The sequence below is a fragment of the Poromitra crassiceps genome, assembly GCF_964638095.1.
Source record: "Poromitra crassiceps genome assembly, chromosome: 3".
Lineage (NCBI taxonomy): Eukaryota > Metazoa > Chordata > Actinopteri > Beryciformes > Melamphaidae > Poromitra > Poromitra crassiceps.
Window position 1 is genome coordinate 29,524,154 of NC_139625.1, and position 24,569 is coordinate 29,548,722.

Consider the following 24,569-nt stretch of genomic DNA (forward strand, 5'->3'; position numbering starts at 1 on the left):
AAAAAAAAAAAAAAAAAAAATTGCGATTATCGATTCTGGAATAAAAGATCGATTCAAAAAATCGTGACATTAAAAATCGCGATACTTAGGTGAATCGATTTTTTCCCCCACCCCTATAATCCATGGAGCAGATAGTTAAGTGAATACAATTTCATTCAATTCTAGAAGTGAGTTGCCTTAAAGTTAATATCCAAGTCTTCTTTTGTTTAAACACCACATAATGTGTATTTACCATTATTTACCGTGTGTAGCCCTATTGTGTAGGACTGTAGGGTACACATCATGTCATGTTTTGCAGTGATCGATGCAAACTGTGTGGTTTTTGAACGGAGAGAATGAACGGAATACCACTTAATCCGTTTCCACTGCACTTACTGCATTATCCTTTCGATACACCCAACTTTTCCACCTCCCTCAAGCGTGAAAAGGTTTATGCGACACTTGAGAGGTTTTTGTGAATTTTGCAGCGTTTCCACTCAGTTTGTTATGCACAAATTGAAATTTCGCATAAGAACAGGTGGATGGAAACCCGGCTAGTGAGACCAGGTGACTGTGTGAGACCTAAATCTCAATTTGGGGGGGAAACAATAGGGAGCCTAGCTATGGGTCAAATGAGGCGGAGCTGGAGTGAAGTGGGGCAGCGGTGCAAGAAGAATGCTAACTTGCTAACTTGGCCCACTCTCTGCTGCAGCACGATGTTAATGGATTCATGGCTAATGGGTAAAGATAATGACAGGCTAGGGAGCAGGCCTGCTGCCAACACACACTGCATCTGTAATGTGGGTAAAGCGGTGAGGAGCAAACGGAGCGTGTGTGTATGTCTATGTAAATGCGTGTGCATCCAGTGTGTAAGACAAGACTTATTCTAATCGTCCATATGCCACCAGCCACATGTTCAGGTTCACTCGCCTCCTCCCTCAAGCTCTATTCATCAGAGCAAAGACAGTGAAAATGCTAGATAGTGACAGACAAGATGAGATTTGCTTACTGTGCCGTGGGAGATGGTGAGGTATCCGTTCTTTACTGTACACTTTCTCTTCTGCCACACTTTCCTCAACCTGTGATGCACACGCACACACGCACGCACGCACGCACACACACACGCACACACGCACGCACGCACGCACGCACACGCGCACACGCGCACACGCGCACACACGCACACACGCACACGCACACACGCACACACGCACACGCACACACGCACACACGCACACACACACGCACACACGCACACACGCACACACGCACACACGCACACACACACGCACACACGCACACACGCACACACGCACACACGCACACACGCACACACGCACACACGCACACACGCACAGCGATACAGTGAGTGAACTCTGAGTGAATTCACATAACTGAACAGACAAATCAATATTTATTACCACCATGCTTCCTCATAAATATACAGAACATGTATGCATTAGTTATGACACACAGGCTGAGCAGCATCTATAGAAAACGTGACATTGGTGTAAAGCAGGTCTAAAGCAGGTGTAAAGCAGTGATTCTCAACATTTTGCATATGAAGGACCCCTAACTTAATACACATTAGAGACCCATTTTATGAGCTTTTGTCTCTGGGACCCAAATCTGAGAATATTGTCTTATTGTAAGATTTGATTGAGTCCAGAATGAGAATTCCATGACTACAAGAATAATACTATTGTAGGTAGAGAGACATCAGTGAAGCTATGATCAAAATAGTCCAAATTCTGTCATTGTTTTTGCTTCTTGTAAATGGAATAATGGTGAGAAGCAATTCATCAATTTGCTGGGGACCCCCTGGAACCCCCTCAAGGACCCGTGGTGGTCCCCGGACCCCACATTGAGAACCACTGGTGTAAAGCTTCGAGTGCTGTGATAGTATCTGCTGTTCATTTCCATTCAAAAGAACAGAGTGGTGGTTAACAAAACGGCACGTCATAAAAAAAAAAGTGCATTCCAAAACATCAAGGCAAACTAGACTTGGGCAGTATTAAGGTATTACCGTATACTGGGTTATTTAGAAATACCGAAGGTATGATTTTCAATACCGGTTTCTATCTTTTTTGCTCAGCCAAAATAATCCCAAGTGTCCTTGCCTGTGCTGGGTTTAGCCTAAATTATTTTTATTTGTTTATTTTAATTTTATTCACCATTTGTAGGCTACTTTGTTACCTTATAGGCAAGCATAATGCGTTACAAGCAACACTATATTGTTTAAGACCATTTTCAACTGAACATGTTACAGGCTTGCCGATAACAGTGTCCATTCCATCCGTTAATTTTCATTCTCCATTGAGGACATTTGTGAACAATAGTGTGCATGTAACGTTTTCTGAAACATAGAAGTTGCAACTTTTGATGGACATGAATTTATACAACTGGATCTTAGCCAAAAGAAGAATTATTTGGGGGTAGAAAAGAAACACTTAACACAATTGGCTGGTTACCCCCCCCCCCCATTGAAACTAATACTGTCATATACCGTATACCGGGGTCTAATGTCAGGAAGGTATGAAGGTATGAAATAATAGATACCGCCCAAGCCTAAGGCAAACCTCAGTGTGATGTGTTTGATGTGTTATTTCAGCATTGTTTCAGTCCGTACAGTCTACTTTGAAAACTCACCCGTCACTTTTCTTGTAGAGGTGCCCGCTGCGCTCGGTGCCGTGCTCCTTGTTGCCCTGTGGCTGGTGTAGGCTGTAGGTGGCGCTCTGCCGCACCTGGGGATCCTGGGAAAATGTACACAAATACACAAACACAGAGCAACCAAGTTATGTCAATGACAAGAATACACTTTTCATATTCCATAAAAAAAAAGCAGAAGCAGCATATAGGAATAACAAAAAGCGTTAAGTGACTCCTTTTCCTAAACTCTCCTGCTTGACCTCCTCTGAGAATTTGAAGATAAGTATGAATAATGGGAAGATTCCTGCTATGAGCCAGTATCCTATTCTTCTGTTTATCCAGTTATCATATGCAAGTGCAAATGAAGGAGAGGAGAAAATGAGTGGAGCTTTTACAGCAGTGAGATCAGGGCCAGCAACTAACAGCAGTTGGCCAACAGCCTGTCAGCAGACAAGGACAATCACATCTTAATTATAAAATTGGATGCAATTTTATAATTTGATTTTGAGGTTTGACTGCAGTGCAATGTAACAACACTGACGAGGGAAAGGGCCAAACAAAGGCCAGGATCTGGCATCAGTGATGTCAGTTCCTGTTAGGAAATGCTCCAGGAAACAGAGAGGATGACCTTTGAAGACCGGCCGACTGAAGTGAAGTATGACAACGTCTGTTATCACCAGACACACACAGTCAACAGGAAACACTGGGAAGAGCGGGACTGCAGCTCTAGCTCAAGCTTTTCTAATTGCAAAGTCAGTGGGACTACGTAACACAACTGATGCACCGAAGTGCATTGTCAAGAGGAGAGTATTGTCAATGTTGAACTAATCTCTCGAGACAGACCTTCGACTTGCATCGAAAATCTGTCAGCAGGCTCCGTCAAAAGGGGTGCAACAGCGCTCGCACGCATGCTGCGCTTTACCCGATCATGAACGTGACCAGTGCGTAGTCAAAACGTACCATTTTCAGCGTATAGCAAGTTGCTACTTGCTACTAGCAACGAGCTAGAGTTGTTATTGTTGTTTCATAGCGACGGACGGCTTTGAGAGCGACACGCAGCGAGCGGAAAAGAAATCCATTAAAGGGCAGAGCAGGTCGGTTGGAGCCAATGACAGAGCTTGCAGGGAGCGGAAAGGGATTTTCTTCCGCTGCCGACCGCGCCTCTTGAGTTCCTGTTGCACCACATTGAAACGGGGCTGCCCCCAGAGGTTAGAGATTTTTTTTTTTTTTTTTTTTAACCGATGGGTTAGATTGATGTTGAACAAACACACATATATCATCTTTAGAGGCTGCCACAAAATAATAAGTGCAATAACTGCGAGTGGAAAACAAAGCATTGGTCTACAGTATGCGCTACAACAGACACAGCACCACAATGAAGGAAGAAAGGAAGCAAAGCAACCACAGAAAAGGGCTTTCCAAGAAATCCACTTACTCTCCTAGACTTGTTTCACAAAAGACGGAGGCAGAGGAAAGAGAAAAGAGCATTCTTCAGATGAGACTGTAGAGCTGGAGTCAGTTCAAACTCAATTCTCCAAAGAATTTACATTCTCAGCGAGATCATAGATGTATCTTATGGCCAAATGTTTTGTATAAGTAAGATATTTAGTTGAAAATCAACCTCCTGAATTGGTTGAAATGAGGTGGTGTGGGTGGGCCCCAACACTGAGTCAGTCATAGAAAAGTAAAATTGAAGGTGAAACTGAAAATTGTTTCTGTATTGTAAATTATGATTATTTATATCCAATATAATCTCACTGAGTTGAAGGTGAAAAGAGTAGTGAGTTAGGTTTATGTAAGGGATAATGTATATTGAGGCGGTGATTACGGGGGAAATAATGACCGACAGGTGGATTGAGCCCGACGCGCCAGCGGAGGGAAATAATGACCGACAGGTGGATTGAGCCCGACGCGCCAGCGGAGGGCTTAATCGTTCACCTGAAGGTCATTATTTCCCAGTAATCACCACCTCAATATACATTATCCCGCTTAGAACACGGCCTACAACTAAATCATTCAATAATCTGACAAAAATAATTATTCAAATAGATTTTTTAATAGCGTTTTCAACGACAAAGCGGTTTCATTCGTAATTGGCACACAAGACACCACAGCTGCAACTGGTTGGCCTAATTAGTAGTGTCTTGCTGACAAAAAGCTCTTATCAACTGATTAATCCAGGTGTGGCAGAGCAGCGGTCGGTTGTCGAGAAATAATGACCGGTGAATATTGTTGATTGACCAATCAGAATCGAGTATTCAAGAGAGCCGTGTTCTAAAACCAATATAATCTCACTTTAGAGGAAATTTATGGGAATAAAGCAGATTAAAATTGGCTGTTTGACTGATTGATGTTCTTTGACATTGAAAGGCCGGTGAAGCAGCACTGCGTCTGTGTGTGTGTGTGTGTGTGTGTGTGTGTGTGTGTGCGTGTGCGCGTGTGCGTGCGTGCATGCATGCGTGTGTTACCTCCTTCTGCTCCACCTGCAATGCTGACTTGAGGACGTCTCGTAGCTGAGAAAGCTGCTTCCTCTCCTCGTCCTGCACCTGCTTTATCTGTTGTGAGGTAAGGGTTGAAAAGAGAGGGAACATAACCATCATAAAATCAAAGAGTTAGCAGACAGAGGTCTGTTTGCCTGGTAACCGTACTTCCCATAAGTATTACTGTACATAGGCAACACTTGGTCACTGGATTCTGTTTGTAACCAATGGCAACACTCTAATGCTTTTCGGATGTTGTAGTCCAGGGGTTACCAAACATTTTTCACATCAAGGACCCCTGAATAAATACAGTTTAGACCACAGACATTTCCCATTTCAGAAATGTTTGACCCAGGGGCCAAAAAACAATAGTAAAGGCTGCACAGTGCACACTAAAAGCTGTTCCCAAGGTATGTAAATGTTTTAACACCTGGATGTGTGACATTTTGTACTTTTCATTAGACACTTGTTTGTATTTTCATTCTGTGTTGCATTCTGTCATCACTCTAAGATTGGGATATGCTTTTACTTTGGTTAGACCAAAGAAAAGATTTTTGTTGACTGTCTCTACTGTAAGTGAAATCTCTGATCAGAATAGTCAATCTAATGCCTTCTGTCAAAGTGCAACCTCTAAAGAATGAAGTAACAGTGAATTGAGCTTGACGCCATTTTGCTGGGGACCCCTGGAACCCACTGAAGGAGCCCTTGAAATCCCTGGACTGGGAACTAAGAGGCCATTTACACCTGGCACTAACATGTGTTTTCTGTGATCAGATTGCAATCAGATATTGCTTGACCACTTGAAAGTACAAGTGTAAATGCCCCCAAGACACATTAGCCACTTTCACACAGAAACCGCGCAATATTGCCGTTCAGGACGCCTGCAACGGCGGCAGCCTTGTCACAGAAATTGTGTTCACACAAAACCAAGCAGCCCCACCATATTTCCGCCTCGGGGTGTGTTTTCAGGTTACATCCACCCCTCCTCCGCTCCTCCTAGTAGCCTAAATGAATATTTTCATGTGTAGGTTGTAGTGTAGGCTACGAATTAACTCAACAACCAAACATCTCCGATGTGCCACCAGCTCTCAACGTGCAGCTGGTCGTTAAGAACATCAAAGGACAAAAGACAGACCTTAATTAGCCAACAACACAGTAAGTGTTCTCCACAAGGCAGCATGGTAACACAAGGCTTTCAATATTCATCTGATTGACAGGATCACAGAGGCAGCATTGTGTATTAGGTACAAGGCGAATTCTTACCTTTTGGTTCCAGTTTTTTGTAAAGCAAATTATTCCCATGATGTAGCCTAATTAGCCTAAGTCCAAGCGGACACCTGCATGTCAAACAGCTGCAGTCTGCATAACGTTACTCATTGTCGGGGGAATAGTATAGACTATAAATGCACATGAATAGCCTACTATAACGTTAGTTGTTTTTGTAAGGGAACGTGCAACAGGCTAGACAGATTGCAGTTCAGGACCTGGTTTTCCAAAACATTGGGATTGTTTTGAGGAAAGACTGAAGAACAGAGGGAATAATATCCTCAGACCAACTCGCCACAGACAGATGCACACCTGAGACGTCCTCTGAAACTTATTATTATATCTGTTAATTTTGCCTACTAATGTCAACATCGTTTGAGCATAAATAGCCTAACCTACTTACTCATAAACTGTAGGCACGGAGCATTCCTCATGGCGCCCCTGTTGCAGTCATGATTGTATAGGCTACTTTTTTGACATTCACTTTCTTGCTGTGTGAGGTGGTTTCCACTAGGGCTGTGGCGATTCACTTATCTCCCGATTCGATACTATCACGATTCTTGGGTGCCGATTCGATTTATATTGCGATTCTTAAGTATTGCGATTCTACGATTATTGCGATTCGATATTACGATTTATTGCGATTTTTGTTTATTTTTTTCTTTTATTTTTTCAGTTTGTTTGCTTTTTTACACTAGATTAGACCATGGGAAAAGTTGAATCATACACTAGAGACTGTATATTATATATCATGAGTAGGGCTGGGCGATATAGTTAAAAACAGGGGCGGACTGGGATCATAATTCAGGCCGGGCATTAGATACCAAGCAGGCCAGGCCGATATGGGCCAACGCGCGTGAAATTTGGGCCGTTTGAAGCCAGATTTGGGCCGTTTGAAGTCCAATTTTACAATGAGATGCACCCACTTTAACCCTGAAGTGTAATTATTACTTCAGACTAATAAAGTAATAAAACCACTAGTAAACCAGTAGGCGGCGCCTGGCCTGCTGTTCAGTGAGTGGCCTGACTGCAAGCACAAAAAAAAAAAAAAAAAAAAAAAAGCGTTTTTTTTTTTTTTTTTTTTGCGATTATCGATTCTGGAATAAAAGATCAATCCAAAAAATCGTGACATTAAAAATCGCGATACTTAGGTGAATCGATTTTTTTCCCCCACCCCTAGTTTCCACTGTATTTTTTTATGAATGAGCTGACCATTCCCTCTGTTCCATGTCGCCGCTCCTATGCTTTCAGGTGGAGGCTGATCCGGCGCTATGACTACCTCCACTGGCGGAACGAAAGGCATAACACAATTATCCACGACTTCGCTTTCATCACTGTCACATCGGAGACGCGGATGACATATTCCGTAACATTTACCGCTTTCAAGGCCAGTGTGAATGAGGCTAGTGAAGACGGATTGCGATCTGATTGGCCAAACCACCTCTGGAAGTGGTCAGGGACGCATTGTGACCACATTTAACACAAGTGTACATGCAATGTGTCCTCTCAAGCTGCATACAGCAACTGGATGCGGATTGAGAGGACACCCGTGTTGGGTGATCAAGATTCCAATCTGATCACCCAAATGCTAACGCCAGGTGTAAATGAGATCAGGCTAATGTGGTCAAGCACTAGCCGACTGCAATCTGATCACAGAAAACGCATGTTAGTGCCAGGTGTAAATGGCCTCTAATATATTCCATTCTTCAAATCAACACTGGATGCATATATCAGAGAAGAGTGCAGGATGAATGTTGTTGGTGTGTTCACCGTGTGCAGATCTGTGGCCAGTTTCTCTATGGAAGGCTTCAGGTTGTCCACCGCCTTCAGGCCGTCCTGAAAGAAACTGTCAACAGAAAGTACATCAGTGCAGCTCCCACCACAGCAAACACAATTTAACCTCTCAGAGTGGGTGCGCTTGTGTGAGGTGACAGCTGGTCTTTTAGCGATCACATAAAAAAAAACAGTACAATCACAGATCAAAAGCAGCATTCATCCCCCAGCCCATAAAAATAACAACATGATGACAAAAGGAGAATAGATACGTGTACATCAAATTATATTGTAGTTGTCGGGTGAAAACCTTGTATCTCCCAAATGTCAACTTTTAAGGAACTAAGGAAAAGAACGTTGCTTTCAGCTTGACCATCATGCATTCTTCACTTCATCCATTGGGTTTTTAAAGGGTTTCATGAGCACACAAGACGTTGCAGAATGTTCTCAATCCATAGGAGAACATCACACAGGTTTACACACAACACTGCTATATTATAAATATAGCTACATATACATTAGATATAGAATGTGTATGCTTGTGTCTCTTACTTGCACTGTGCATGGAAGTATTTGATGAGGTTCTGCAGCAGGTCCACCCCCTTCTTGATTTTGATCTCGTTGACTTTGAGAAGATACTGTTAATGTGTGGAATACAGCTACAGTTACATACCAGGTTCAGTCAGAGGGAACGGCACTTCTAAAGGCTCAGAAAACATTATTACTGCCGCATCTGAAATATGCTATTCCTTTGATCACTAATCATGACACTTCAAAGTAAAAGTCATCTTTCACATGAAGCTTTATAGAAAAAGGTACAGACCATATCATTGTTTTCTTCTCTTTCAGACTTCTACGGTAATTTGAATTAGTGTTTTCTATTGAGTTTCACTATAGCCATTATGAAGCACATATGACTGATTTTACTTTTTCTTCCCACAGTTGTCTGCTTACAATTATGAAATACAAGATTTATATTCTAAAATTCTACTCTATTATATTCACACACAAAAATGGGTGGGGGGCTTAAGTTGCCTACTTTATGTTCAAAGCAACATTATGTGCAATCAGTACGCCATTACGTAAGAATAGAATTACATTTTTCATATGATGTTTTTTTTATGTTTTTTCTATTTTGGAATGAAAGTACAGTATTTGATCATTTCCTAGAGACAGGATGGAAACAGGAAACTGTGCAACAAACCTCGCACATCTGTAGCTGGAAGAACCTCCTCTCCTTCTCCATCTCCTCGGCGATCTCGGCCCCGCTAATCTCCGTCCTGATCATCCCGTGCTGCCTCGCGTGCTCCTTCTTCTCCTTCTCGATCTTGGTGCTGCCGGGAAGTGACATCATAGGGGTCAAAGAGCGCACCGCACCACCCGTGGTAACACATCACACAAAAGAAAAAACACACAGACACTCCACATATCCCCCACAGGCAACCGGGAAAACACACACACACCACACAAAAGGATGGGAGGCACCGTTTCATGCAACAGGGCATTCTTTTTTCCATATGCTGTTTTCGTTAACAGCATATCCCCTAAAAAAAGGATGCAGCAGGTTGCTCCCGCTCACGAGACGGGAGGGGTGTGTCTGTGACTCTGTGATGTGTTGGGTTCAGGTACGAGACGGGAGGGGTGTGTCTGTGACTCTGTGATGTGTTGGGTTCAGGTACGAGACGGGAGGGGTGTGTCTGTGACCCTGTGATGTGTTGGGTTCAGGTTTGAGAGAGGGGTGTGTCTGTGACTCTGTGATGTGTTGGGTTCAGGTACGAGACGGGAGGGGTGTGTCTGTGACTCTGTGATGTGTTGGGTTCAGGTACGAGACGGGAGGGGTGTGTCTGTGACCCTGTGATGTGTTGGGTTCAGGTTTGAGAGAGGGGTGTGTCTGTGACTCTGTGATGTGTTGGGTTCAGGTACGAGACGGGAGGGGTGTGTCTGTGACTCTGTGATGTGTTGGGTTCAGGTACGAGACGGGAGGGGTGTGTCTGTGACTCTGTGATGTGTTGGGTTCAGGTACGAGACGGGAGGGGTGTGTCTGTGACCCTGTGATGTGTTGGGTTCAGGTTTGAGAGAGGGGTGTGTCTGTGACTCTGTGATGTGTTGTGTTGGGTTCAGGTTTGAGAGAGGGGTGTGTCTGTGACCCTGTGATGTGTTGTGTTGGGTTCAGGTTTGAGAGAGGGGTGTGTCTGTGACCCTGTGATGTGTTGGTTTGAGAGAGGTGTGTGTCTGTGACCCTGTGATGTGTTGGTTTGAGAGAGGGGTGTGTCTGTGACCCTGTGATGTGTTGGTTTGAGAGAGGGGTGTGTCTGTGACCCTGTGATGTGTTGGTTTGAGAGAGGGGTGTGTCTGTGACCCATGATGTGTTGGGTTCAGGTTTGAGAGAGGGGTGTGTCTGTGACCCTGTGATGTGTTGGGTTCAGGTTTGAGAGCTGTCCGGTCTGGTTCATGCGCTGGGTTCTAGCTATAGCCACAGCATCAAGATAGGCTTCACTCTCTGATGTTCAACTAGGTACTGATGATGCATCTACCTGAGCTGCAGCTATAGGCCCAATACAACTACAACCAAAAATACAAAATATGAATCAAGGCCATTCCGAAACAAATGATTTATCATAACAAACCTAACCATAAGGAAGGGGGAGGCAAGCTTGGATCAAAGTGGTGTGACTCCATGAGCCAGCTTTCAAAATGTTTATTGGTCTAAAATGGTAAATGGACTGCATTTATATAGCGCTTTTATCCAAAGCGCTTTACAATGTGCCTACATTCACACACCGAAGGCAGCCACCTGCCACGCAGGGTGCTGGCACAACCATCGGGAGCAATTTGGGGTTCAGTGTCTTGCCCAAGGACACTTCGACATGCGGACTGGAGGAGCCGGGGATCGAACCACCGACCTTCTGGTTAGTGGACGACGCGCTCTACCTCCTGAGCCACAGCTGACAGACAGTTATGCTTCTCCATTAACTTACCCCCTTTAATTGTGATTCATGATGTCACACAGCACTTTGGAGGAGCGGGACATGTGATTCATGATGTCACACAGCACTTTGGAGGAGGGGGACATGTGATTCATGATGTCACACAGCACTTTGGAGGAGGGGGACATGTGATTCATGATGTCACACAGCACTTTGGAGGAGGGGGACATGTGATTCATGATGTCACAGCACTTTGGAGGAGGGGGACATGTGATTCATGATGTCACACAGCACTTTGGATTAGGGGGACATGTGATTCATGATGTCACACAGCACTTTGGAGGAGGGGGACATGTGATTCATGATGTCACACAGCACTTTGGAGGAGGGGGACATGTGATTCATGATGTCACACAGCACTTTGGAGGAGGGGGACATGTGATTCATGATGTCACACAGCACTTTGGAGGAGGGGACATGTGATTCATGATGTCACACAGCACTTTGGAGGAGGGGGGACAACAATAACAAAATCACTTCATTCCTCTCCATTCCTGCCATTGCAGCATAAATATCTGGTCTCCCTCAAGTAAAGCGGTTTGTTTTTACTTCTTTATTTTCAGCCGACACTCTGTCTGGGTTTCAAACCAGTGTCCGCAGCCACAATGAGCCGCAGTATGCATTGTTACTAGTGTAGAGATATCCACACTGTTACTCAGCAGAATCCTCAGCAGTGTTACAGTACTATCAGGGTTGGGACTAAGAGAGAGACACATTTAGCTGAGTTGTTCAACCGACAGGAAGGGAATTATCAATTGAGACATAAAAGAGAAAAATACTTTACATGGGTTAATTTATTTACTAAATGATCATTTAGAGAAATAAAATCCTCATCCCAGTCACTGAATGTCAGATTCAACATGCTTCCTGAATAGACGGCATTAAAAGTGAGTTGGCCCCCGACCCAGAGAGACACGGAGATTGAAAACAGAACTCCAGACTGGACTGGGACGGACAGACGGACGGACACAGAGAGCTCCCAAACCAGTTTCGGGCAGCCGGGGTCGACGCTGTGTTATGGCCAAATACTTGAATCTCTCTCTGTCTGAGAATATGAAAGGAGTTATGTTATTGTGACGGCAGACAGCAGAGAGATCGGCGATAATGATCACGGGACCGATCATCTACGAAAGGAGGATCATCAAGGAGGAAGAGCAGCAGGATATGGCGGATCATCGAGGAGGAAGAGCAGCAGGATATGGCGGATCATCGAGGAGGAAGAGCAGCAGGATATGGCGGATCATCGAGGAGGAAGAGCAGCAGGATATGGCGGGCGTATGGGTGTTTTTCAATCAGGCAGATAACTGGGCACCATTGATAGCAGACAGAGGCCATCAATGAGGGCTCAAATAATAAGGGTGGGGTGGGGGTGGGGGGGGGGGGGGGGTCAGGAACAGTCACATAGCATCCGGCTGAACTCTGGGATTCAGTACAAAGTCAGTACTGTCTCATCAGATTGGTCAAAGTCAGTACTGTCTCATCAGATTGGTCAAAGTCAGTATTGTCTCATCAGATTGGTCAAAGTCAGTACTGTCTCATCAGATTGGTCAAAGTCAGTATTGTCTCATCAGATTGGTCAAAGTCAGTACTGTCTCATCGGATTGGTCAAAGCCTTACTGTCTCATTGGATTGGTTTGAAGAAAAAGTATTACCCTTTCAGTAAAGAATGTCCTTTGCAGCTTGAAAAATATATAAAAATGCTATAAAATGTCATGTATCGTTTGCATGCACAATCACAATGGCGTCTCAGTGCAAATGGTGCATCAGCGTGGTGTGAAGTGAAAAGGTGATGGCACGGGGTGGTTATTCACATTATGGAAGATGTGCTGATAGATAATCACAGGGGGAGGTTAGGGGAGAGTAGTTAGTCAAGACAGTCAGACAGGGACAGGACACTTATTACACATTTATTTCAAACATATTGACTTATAGTTAGCCTGGTTAAAACCATCCGAATTCATGAACTCACATTCTATTTCGTTTCATGGATCTGTTTTGACTCAGCGCTGTGCATTTCAGTGGGTAGAAATAGCCAGTCCTTCAGCCAATCAGCGTCGGATCCAGTCAAATCCAAATCCACACGGAACAACAGCGAAAAAGTATTTTCAGCTGAGAAACTCTGCTGTTGCCTACTCCTGTTCTTGTTTAATTGTTGTTATTGGGTCTAGTTCTGCAATACCTGCAGATATGGCTGTTTAAACTCGACAAACTTTGACATTACTGCTTGAGGAGGAACGCCATGGAGGCAGCCATTACTGTTTTGCCAGCGGCATTCCTGATTGGCCGGTTACAATGTCAACTACGATGCAGGTCCTTGATTGGCTAGTGCACTTTGTAAAATCTGAAAGCACCCACCCCAGGGCAGAGGCCAGACGGTAGTAGAACGATACACATTGTGAGTTCACGTGACCGGATGGTTTACCAGGCTATACAGTACAGTATGTGGCTTTAATGATCTAATAGGACTCCAGCAGTCTGAAACACTGTATTACAAATTGAAACTGTATCTAATGAAGACTGTCTTTATATATAAACACAACGGTTTTAAGAACTGGATCAGAACTGGACAGATCATAGAATAGCTGTTTTTATTTTATTCTTTAGAATTATTTCTCACCTGTGTGTGTATATTACAGCACCAAACAATGGTTGATTAGATTATATTAAGATTCTTACACTTTTGTTTCGTAGTCCTTCCAGGCTTTATCAAAAGGCTTTTTCAGATCCTGTGGAAATACAAGAAAAATATATTTAAGACAATGTTCAGGAGTATAACTGATGTACTCAAATACTTCCAAGTAAAAAGAAAAGGCAGGAGAGCTGTGGTTTAACCCCAACAACACTGGCTTAAAAGCAAGAAATTATGCATAGGGCTGCACGCACACGCACACACAAAGATATGCACCATGACCCGGGTCAATAATAACCTGTTCAGCAGAGTACTCTCCTTCCTCACTAATGGACAAAGCTAGGGAGGGTGTGTGTGTGTGTGTGTGTGTGTGTGTGTGTGTGCGTGTGCGTGTGCGTGAGTGTGTGTTATCGCTATTAGTAAGTAGAAACATCCTCTTCACAGATGTACTGTAGGGCAGCCCACAGCCGTCTCAGTGGGAAGACTGGGCGAGGTTACGGTCAAGGGTTTAGAAGTGGCAGCAGGGCTTTTGCTGTGATTGTTCTTGCCAATCATGACGTGAAGCCACCGGTCACTCTGATCAAGGGCAACACTGATTTCTCATCATTGTGAATGTGCGTTAAAAAACGCTTGATTAAATGACCTCCCCAACGCTGTGGTGCTAATTAAACCATGAAACAAAACTCTGCAACAGAAATAATTGTCATCTCCAACCAAAGCCAGGGAGCCAGTGAAAGCTGCTCAATAGCATTATATATCATGTAGCATTTAAGGTTCACTCTGTAATTAAAATCCAAATGTAAACTGCGTAAAGCACCTGCTATAAAATGGATTTGAAATGAGGTTGGTTGTAATATTTTAGAATTGCTGCATTGTTTTTTTCACTCTGATGAGGCCGAGCCAATTAGGCCCAAAATGTGTTGGACATGGACACTATGTTAAATAGTCATGACGGGGCCATTACAATGAACGTTTACTAGGAGCTTAAGCTTTCTAACTGCCTTACACTGCATTTCTGTTCATGATCGAGAACAATCCACGGTTAGATCTGTTGTTTAGCATGAGACGGCCTATAGCTGGAGAGCAGCGTGATCCCGCTGTTGACCTGCACTTCAACAGGCTCAACCTGTCAGCAGCACACAGGATCACTGGTCTGCTTCACTGGGCCAAGGCAAGGAGCACTCAGCCATTCACTCAACCAGCTTGAAGGCAGAGACCGAGAGAGACAGACACAGAGAGAGAGAGAGAGAGAGAGAGAGAATAAAAGACTATAAAAAGACCTGAAAAGCAAGAAGGAATGAGCCTGTGAAGAAAATAGTCAGAGAGAGAGAGAGAGAGAGAGAGAGAGAGAGAGAGAGAGAGAGAGAGAGAGAGAGAGAGAGAGAGAGGAAGCTGCTAAAAGAAAAGGGAAAGGAGAGAACATAGGTCAAGAGAGAGCGAGAGAGAAAAGAGAGGGTGAGCGGAAGGAAATGTCAGCGCCGTAGAGAGGAGAGAAATGGTAACAAAGGGTAAAAATAGCAGAAAGAGGGCAGCGCTGGGCAGGGAAGGGCAGGGCAGAATAGGCCAGGACATGATGGGGCAACTCGCCCTCAGCACTCTGCTTCCCTGTTTGGCTGCCTGTGATTGACGAGCCTTGCCCTTGACACAGTGGCCTGCACACATAACTTGTCACCTGTTACGACCATGCAAACGCAGATCATCATCGCACTTCCTGTTAAGACATAGCATCTTTTTAGATTAGACAACACAGATCAAATCTTGTGCAGAATCTTGAACAGGGAGCAGCATGCCATGGATGACGACCCATGGAACCACTGAACCACATTGAGTCGGGGCTTGACGGGACTAATGTCACTCAGTCCAAAACACAAACACACACAGAGCCCAGATTCTACAGCAACTCTCTGCCGCAATGACTGTGATAAGCTGCCATGACTCACGCTGCATTAAAAACACAGAACATAAGCAGAGGATGAGAGGCTCCATTGCAGGCATGACATCATGGCGCTGTGTCCACTCTGCAAATCCACTGTTAGCAGAACGGTCTGATGGACTCAGCACTTTCCATTTTCCACTGACTGTGTGTGTGTGTGTGTGTGTGTGTGTGTGTGTGTGTGTGTGTGTGTGTGTGTGTGTGTGTGTGTGTGTGTGTGTGTGTGTGTGTGTGTGTGTATGTATGTGCGCGTGTGTGACAGGGTCTATAGAAATAACACCACCAGGTCTTCCAGGGACCTCCATTACCCAACTCAGCCATTTTGCTGGTTTTGAAGTGACAAAGCATCCTGAGTAAAGCCCATTTTAGAAAACTCTAGAGGGGTTATGCAAGTCTGAGACTGTGGGCCTCCCCCCAGACAAAGCTTGGAAAAAGGCGCCCCCCTCGCTCAATTCCTGGATGTCTATGGGATCATGATTATGTTATTTGATCCCATAGACACTCAACAATTGAGCCAAGATAGCCCAATGATGCTCTTTGACATACTTCACCAAATGCATGAAAAAGGTCTGTCTGAAGGCATTTATTAATTTCTGAGTGGGGAAAAACGGTAAAATTCCCCAAAACTACTGGACACTCTATCCAAACCGTTGATATATTAACAGTAGGCTATATTACTCTGAGAAAGGATTGTCGGCAAGTGGTCATACTCATCTGAACAAGCTTGGCACGCAGTGCGCATCTCGTCGCCTTTGATCTACTGGTTATATAAGCGTGGTTGACACAGCCGAATTTAATGAGCGCAATCCGGAGATTAGGCTACGCTACAGGGCAATTTAAATGAAATAAATCCATTAAGAATTGAGGATAGCAGAGGAGTCCTTCACTCTGTGCTAATTACAGGAACGGCAGAAATTAAATGGCAGAAAAGCGATGGCAGTCTAAATATGGCAGGGTCACCTTTTTACATATGAAATCCCAATTGCCCTGTGAGGTGAAAGGGTCAGGGCAGATGAAGTGGTAAATGGTGGGTATTTAAGCTGAATAAGGTGGTGACAGGCTGCTCGGTGGAAGGCCTGTAATCACACGGCCATTAACTACCGCCTTCCCCTCACTTAACGCATCTTGCTCTAAGCCAAATACCTCCACTGGCTGCATATTAACAAGCTCTGAGGGAACAGCGGCCACCAGAAACTGAGCAATTAACTCCCGAGTTAAACCAAATGCAAGCGCCAATGATTATTACAGCACACAGGTGCATCAATGAGGAAGCGTTATCAGATCGATCTTTTATCGCTGCAAAATGAAAATTAAGAATGCAATTTTTCAGGTCTTGTCATGAGCTCTTTTTTTTGGACATACACCTCCCATTCTTTTCTAATGAGATGTTCCTGTTTTCCGGGCAGCTTGTGTTCCTGATCGCACCCCTGGATATATTGTTCCTGGCTGTTATCTGCCCTCTGCTGCAGCCTTCTTTCCTCTTTTAAAAACATCTCTCCCTTTCTCATGATATCCATATCCCCCTCTCCCCGTCTGTAGCCTGTGACAGGCTGAAGAGTCAAGCCTAGACTCTCATTGCCTTCCTCTCCTCTCTTTCTCTCCCTGCAGTCTAAACAGCCAATCATGCAGCTCTGGACTCCTTCCTGGCCCCTCCTCTCCCCACAGGTATATACGTCCCCCTGCGAGAGGACAGGAGTCAAGGAGCGGGATAATGACAGGGGAGGAAGGAGATGAAGAGGAAGGGAGGGATGAGGGGAAAGGTCTTGGGGCTGTGGAGGTGACAGGGAGAGACAGGTGCAGGGCTGTGGAGGTGACAGGGAGAGAGAGAGACAGGTGCAGGGCTGTGGAGGTGACAGGGAGAGAGAGACAGGTGCAGGGCTGTGGAGGTGACAGGGAGAGAGAGAGAACAGGTGCAGGGCTGTGGAGGTGACAGGGAGAGAGAGACAGGTGCAGGGCTGTGGAGGTGACAGGGAGAGAGAGACAGGTGCAGGGCTGTGGAGGTGACAGGGAGAGAGAGAGACAGGTGCAGGGCTGTGGAGGTGACAGGGAGAGAGAGAGAGACAGGTGCAGGGCTGTGGAGGTGACAGGGAGAGAGAGACAGGTGCAGGGCTGTGGAGGTGACAGAGAGAGAGAGACAGGTGCAGGGCTGTGGAGGTGACAGGGAGAGAGAGACAGGTGCAGGGCTGTGGAGGTGACAGGGAGAGAGAGACAGGTGCAGGGCTGTGGGGGTGACAGGGAGAGACAGGTGCAGGGCTGTGGAGGTGACAGGGAGAGAGACCGGTGCAGGGCTGTGGAGGTGACAGGGAGAGAGACAGGTGCAGGGCTGTGGAGGTGACAGGGAGAGAGAGACAGGTGCAGGGCTGTGGAGGTGACAGGGAGAGAGAGACAGGTGCAGAGCTGTGGAGGTGACAGGGAGAGAGACAGGTGCAGGGCTGTGGAGGTGACAGGGAGAGAGACAGGTGCAGGGCTGTGGAGGTGACAGGGAGAGAGAGAGACAGGTGCAGGGCTGTGGAGGTGACAGGGAGAGAGACAGGTGCAGGGCTGTGGAGGTGACAGGGAGAGAGAGACAGGTGCAGGGCTGTGGAGGTGACAGAGAGAGAGAGACAGGTGCAGAGCTGTGGAGGTGACAGGGAGAGAGAGACAGGTGCAGGGCTGTGGAGGTGACAGGGAGAGAGAGAGACAGGTGCAGGGCTGTGGAGGTGACAGGGAGAGAGAGACAGGTGCAGGGCTGTGGAGGTGACAGGGAGAGAGAGACAGGTGCAGGGCTGTGGAGGTGACAGGGAGAGAGAGAGACAGGTGCAGAGCTGTGGAGGTGACAGGGAGAGAGAGAGACAGGTGCAGAGCTGTGGAGGTGACAGGGAGAGAGAGACAGGTGCAGGGCTGTGGAGGTGACAGGGAGAGAGAGAGACAGGTGCAGAGCTGTGGAGGTGACAGGGAGAGAGAGAGACAGGTGCAGGGCTGTGGAGGTGACAGGGAGAGAGAGAGACAGGTGCAGGGCTGTGGAGGTGACAGGGAGAGAGAGACAGGTGCAGGGCTGTGGAGGTGACAGAGAGAGAGAGACAGGTGCAGGGCTGTGGAGGTGACAGGGAGAGAGAGACAGGTGCAGAGCTGTGGAGGTGACAGGGAGAGAGAGACAGGTGCAGGGCTGTGGAGGTGACAGGGAGAGAGAGAGAACAGGTGCAGGGCTGTGGAGGTGACAGGGAGAGAGAATCAGAATCAGAATCAGAATCAGAATCAGAGTTTAATTCATGTCCCAGAAGGGCACTTTGGTTCACATCAGACAGTAGTGGATGCAGGGACAGGTGTAGGGCAGTGGAGGTGACAGGGAGAGAGAGAGACAGGTGCAGGGCTGTGGAGGTGACAGGGAGAGAGAGAGACAGGTACAGGGCTGTGGAGGTGACAGGGAGAGAGAGACAGGTGCAGGGTTGTGGAGGTGACAGGGAGAGAGAGAGACAGGTGTAGGGCTGTGGAGGTGACAGGGAGAGAGAGAGACAGGTGTAGGGGCGTAGCCACGAAAGACGAGAACTTCTTTATTCCCCTTCTTATTTTACTGTTTGCCTCAACTGCCTTACATACACTGTTTACACTATTGTTGTTGTGATTGTGTGCTCTGTTTGTTGTTTGCTGTGATTTTGTACCTATTTACCACCTTGTCTGTAACACAGCCCACAGCATAAGAATGTCACAGTTGTACTGTGAAGGAGTGACAATAAAAATCTTGAATCTTGAACCTTACATCATTTAATTTCTGGGTGACTCTTGTTCCCTTCCTTCCTTCCCCTGAAGCCACAATGCATGCTGTGTGTGTGTGTGTGTGTGTGTGTGTGTGTGTGTGTGTGTGTGTGTGTGTGTGTGTGTGTGTGTGTGTGTGTGTGTGTGTGTGTGTGTGTGTGTGTGTGTGTGTGTGTGTGAGAGATAGCAACAGACAGTAGAGTTGAGAGAGGGAGAGACAGACAGTAGAGTTGAGAGATAGCAACAGACAGACAGTAGAGTTGAGAGAGGGAGAGATAGGAACAGACAGACAGTAGAGTTGAGAGAGGGAGAGATAGGAACAGAGACAGTAGAGTTGAGAGAGGGAGAGATAGCAACAGACAGACAGTAGAGTTGAGAGAGGGAGAGATAGCAACAGACATACAGTAGAGTTGAGAGAGGGAGATAGCAACAGACAGACAGTAGAGTTGAGAGAGGGAGAGATAGGAACAGACAGACAGTAGAGTTGAGAGAGATAGCAACAGAGACAGTAGAGTTGAGAGAGGGAGAGATAGCAACAGACAGTAGAGTTGAGAGAGGGAGAGACAGACAGTAGAGTTGAGAGAGATAGCAACAGACAGACAGTAGAGTTGAGAGAGGGAGAGATAGGAACAGACAGACAGTAGAGTTGAGAGAGGGAGAGATAGGAACAGAGACAGTAGAGTTGAGAGAGGGAGAGATAGCAACAGACAGACAGTAGAGTTGAGAGAGGGAGAGATAGCAACAGACAGACAGTAGAGTTGAGAGAGGGAGAGATAGGAACAGACAGACAGTAGAGTTGAGAGAGGGAGAGCTGGAAACAGACAGACAGTAGAGTTGAGAGAGATAGCAACAGAGACAGTAGAGTTGAGAGAGGGAGAGATAGCAACAGACAGTAGAGTTGAGAGAGGGAGAGATAGGAACAGACAGACAGTAGAGTTGAGAGAGATAGCAACAGACAGACAGTAGAGTTGAGAGAGGGAGAGATAGCAACAGACATACAGTAGAGTTGAGAGAGGGAGATAGCAACAGACAGACAGTAGAGTTGAGAGAGGGAGAGATGCATGCTGTGTGTGTGTGTGTGTGTGTGTGTGTGTGTGTGTGTGTGTGTGTGTGTGTGTGTGTGTGTGTGTGTGTGTGTGTGTGTGTGTGTGTGTGTGTGTGTGTGTGTGTGTGTGTGTGTGTGAAGTATGAAATGCAATAACTAGCAGCTCATTAGCCCCATGTCATTGGGGTAATGAGAATCATCCATGGGCTAATGAGTGAGTATGCTACGGCTACTGATGTGACTCTGGCTGCCACTGTGATGCTAGAGAGGGGGTGGGCAACAGAGGCAGAGTGAAAGAGAGGGAGAGATAGCAACAGACAGACAGTAGAGTTGAGAGAGGGAGAGATAGCAACAGACAGACAGTAGAGTTGAGAGAGGGAGAGATAGCAACAGACAGACAGTAGAGTTGAGAGAGATAGCAACAGGCAGTAGAGTTGAGAGAGGGAGAGATAGCAACAGACAGTAGAGTTGAGAGAGGGAGAGATAGGAACAGACAGACAGTAGAGTTGAGAGAGATAGCAACAGACAGACAGTAGAGTTGAGAGAGGGAGAGATAGCAGCAGACATACAGTAGAGTTGAGAGAGGGAGATAGCAACAGACAGACAGTAGAGTTGAGAGAGGGAGAGATAGGAACAGACAGACAGTAGAGTTGAGAGAGATAGCAACAGAGACAGTAGAGTTGAGAGAGGGAGAGATAGCAACAGACAGTAGAGTTGAGAGAGGGAGAGATAGGAACAGACAGACAGTAGAGTTGAGAGAGATAGCAACAGACAGACAGTAGAGTTGAGAGAGGGAGAGATAGGAACAGGCAGACAGTAGAGTTGAGAGAGGGAGAGATAGGAACAGACAGACAGTAGAGTTGAGAGAGGGAGAGATAGGAACAGACAGACAGTAGAGTTGAGAGAGATAGCAACAGAGACAGTAGAGTTGAGAGAGGGAGAGATAGGAACAGACAGACAGTAGAGTTGAGAGAGATAGCAACAGACAGTAGAGTTGAGAGAGGGAGAGATAGGAACAGACAGACAGTAGAGTTGAGAGAGATAGCAACAGAGACAGTAGAGTTGAGAGAGGGAGAGATAGCAACAGACAGTAGAGTTGAGAGATAGGAACAGACAGACAGTAGAGTTGAGAGAGATAGCAACAGACAGACAGTAGAGTTGAGAGAGGGAGAGATAGGAACAGGCAGACAGTAGAGTTGAGAGATATAGCAACAGACAGAAGAGTTGAGAGAGATAGCAACAGACAGACAGTAGAGTTGAGAGAGGGAGAGATAGGAACAGACAGACAGTAGAGTTGAGAGAGGGAGAGATAGGAACAGACAGACAGTAGAGTTGAGAGAGATAGCAACAGACAGACAGTAGAGTTGAGAGAGGGAGAGATAGGAACAGACAGACAGTAGAGTTGAGAGAGGGAGAGATAGGAACAGAGACAGTAGAGTTGAGAGAGGGAGAGATAGCAACAGACAGACAGTAGAGTTGAGAGAGGGAGAGATAGCAACAGACAGACAGAGTTGAGAGAGGGAGAGATAGCAACAGACAGACAGTAGAGTTGAGAGAGGGAGAGATAGCAACAGACAGACAGTAGAGTTGAGAGAGGGAGAGATAGGAACAGACAGACAGTAGAGTTGAGAGAGGGAGAGCTAGAAACAGACAGACAGTAGAGTTGAGAGAGATAGGAACAGACAGACAGTAGAGTCGAGAGAGGGGGAGATAGCAACAGACAGACAGTAGAGTTGAGAGAGGGAGAGATAGCAACAGACAGACAGTAGAGTTGAGAGAGGGAGAGATAGGAACAGACAGACAGTAGAGTTGAGAGAGGGAGAGATAGGAACAGACAGACAGTAGAGTTGAGAGAGGGAGAGATAGGAACAGACAGACAGTAGAGTTGAGAGAGGGAGAGATAGCAACAGACAGACAGTAGAGTTGAGAGAGATAGGAACAGACAGACAGTAGAGTTGAGAGAGGGAGAGATAGCAACAGACAGACAGTAGAGTTGAGAGAGGGAGAGATAGGAACAGACAGACAGTAGAGTTGAGAGAGGGAGAGATAGCAACAGACAGACAGTAGAGTTGAGAGAGGGAGAGATAGCAACAGACAGACAGTAGAGTTGAGAGAGGGAGAGATAGCAACAGACAGACAGTAGAGTTGAGAGAGGGAGAGATAGCAACAGACAGACAGTAGAGTTGAGAGAGGGAGAGATAGCAACAGACAGTAGAGTTGAGAGAGGGAGAGATAGCAACAGACAGACAGTAGAGTTGAGAGAGATAGCAACAGACAGACAGTAGAGTTGAGAGAGGGAGAGATAGCAACAGGCATACAGTAGAGTTGAGAGAGGGAGAGATAGCAACAGACAGTAGAGTTGAGAGAGGGAGAGATAGCAACAGACAAACAGTAGAGTTGAGAGGGAGAGATAGCAACAGACAGACAGTAGAGTTGAGAGAGGGAGAGATAGGAACAGACAGACAGTAGAGTTGAGAGAGGGAGAGATAGCAACAGACAGTAGAGTTGAGAGCAACGGAGCGGGAAGGTGGGTGCTGAGGGTGCTGCAGCACCCCCTGGTGGCAAGAGATGGGATTTTCGAAATTGTTGGATTTGGCTGTCTTGTGTTTATACCACCAACAAAATGCATTAAAAAACAGTTTGTGCTTCCCAGCTCTAATCTTATTTCATACGCTCTCTCTTCAAAAGTGTTTGATTTTCATCATAATCTGGTTTTCCATAATAATAATAACAAGTTCAGTTGTAGTGTAAAATGACTAAAGGGAGAGCAGGTGCTTACATGAAAGTGAGTGAGAAAAGGAGAAGATACTGAATAATGACATCACAACAGTATAATCCTAATGTTAATTTAAAATTAAATATTCTTCTAAATATGGATGAAAGTCCAAAAAACGTCAAATTTTCTTCGACGCTGCCCGAGATTCCATTCCTTACAGCACCCCCTACTTAATAATAGTTCCAATGTGGCTGGTTGAGAGAGGGAGAGATAGCAACAGACAGACAGTAGAGAGCGAGTAGGGATAAGGGAGACAAAGACAGAAGGGATGAGGACATTCAGGGCCAAAGAAAACAACGATGGCACGAGATAGAAAGGACAGTAGGAAGGATGAGAGAGGGAGAGAGAGGGAGAGAGAGAGAGAGAGAGAGAGAGAGAGGAGAGGGGAAGGGCTGGGGGTCATGGAGGTAACCGGCGTTTCTACAGCAACCGGCCTCATTAGAGAGCTGGCTTAATCACATCAGGCCTCGACGGCAACTTTCAGCCAATCACGTGGCTCGACGGTGAGAGGTCAGGGACCAACGCAGACAGTAACAAGTGCTGATTGGATTACAGGGCTGGCGAGACTGTTAAAGAGTGTCTGTCTGGCTAGACACACATGCCTGACTGGAAGACTAGCCAGATGCACCAAAACATACAGTAGGTGGACGTCAGCCACAGACAGCCTTGCAATAGCAGCAACCAGGTGTAACTGGTTTAACTTAGAGGAATAGAACACGTTTTTGAAAGATTGGACCACTGGCCAATTTACCTGTGAAGTGATTATTTAGATTCTAATCACGTTCAATCCAGTGGGCAAGCTCTGCCCCTTTCCCATGAGGAAACGGAAGTAACCCCGAAAGCTGTAATTCCTCGAATGGCCACTTCTTCAGGCAGGGCTCAGAAGTCCCCTCGTTCCCGTTCACCCCATGTCAAAATGCCTCACTTTTAAGCATCTTTACAGCCTGGGCGTTAACACGGTTTTGGTCTATATAGCTAATTTCACCTTTCTTATATAACTCGCCCGTTTGGAGTAAAATAGAGGATAGAAAAGGGGGTGATTGACAGGTCGCCTGTCCAGTGATTGTACAGCTTGCTGATCACGGACCAATAGCAGGCGGAGCTGCGGCTCTGGGAAACCCCCATCTCACGTGAGCTGCGTAAGGACTCAAAGCATTCCCTTCCACTCTGCTGACGAAAAATCAAGATGGCGACGGCTACCATTTCAACTCAAAGCAGGAGCCCAAAAGCAATGGGATAGATCTGTTCATATTTTTAGGTCAGTGGTTCAATCATGTTCTAATCATTAGAACATCGACAGCAAAATCATCCATGAGTCCC

General features: G+C 46.0%; 1 protein-coding gene across 2 annotated transcripts in view; it reads right to left on the reverse strand.

Annotated features, from left to right (window-relative positions):
- asap2a (ArfGAP with SH3 domain, ankyrin repeat and PH domain 2a) overlaps positions 1-24,569 on the reverse strand; it is a gene marked incomplete at its 5' end in the record, with an annotated part of 122,017 nt that overhangs the window by 25,654 nt on the left and 71,794 nt on the right. For both annotated transcript variants that reach the window (XM_083632835.1, XM_083632834.1), the window contains 7 exons: positions 989-1,058; positions 2,629-2,732; positions 5,097-5,183; positions 8,145-8,220; positions 8,700-8,785; positions 9,352-9,481; positions 13,811-13,860. In XM_083632835.1, coding sequence (XP_083488961.1) covers positions 989-1,058; positions 2,629-2,732; positions 5,097-5,183; positions 8,145-8,220; positions 8,700-8,785; positions 9,352-9,481; positions 13,811-13,860 — 603 coding nt within the window. The remainder of the gene's footprint in view (positions 1-988; positions 1,059-2,628; positions 2,733-5,096; positions 5,184-8,144; positions 8,221-8,699; positions 8,786-9,351; positions 9,482-13,810; positions 13,861-24,569) is intronic.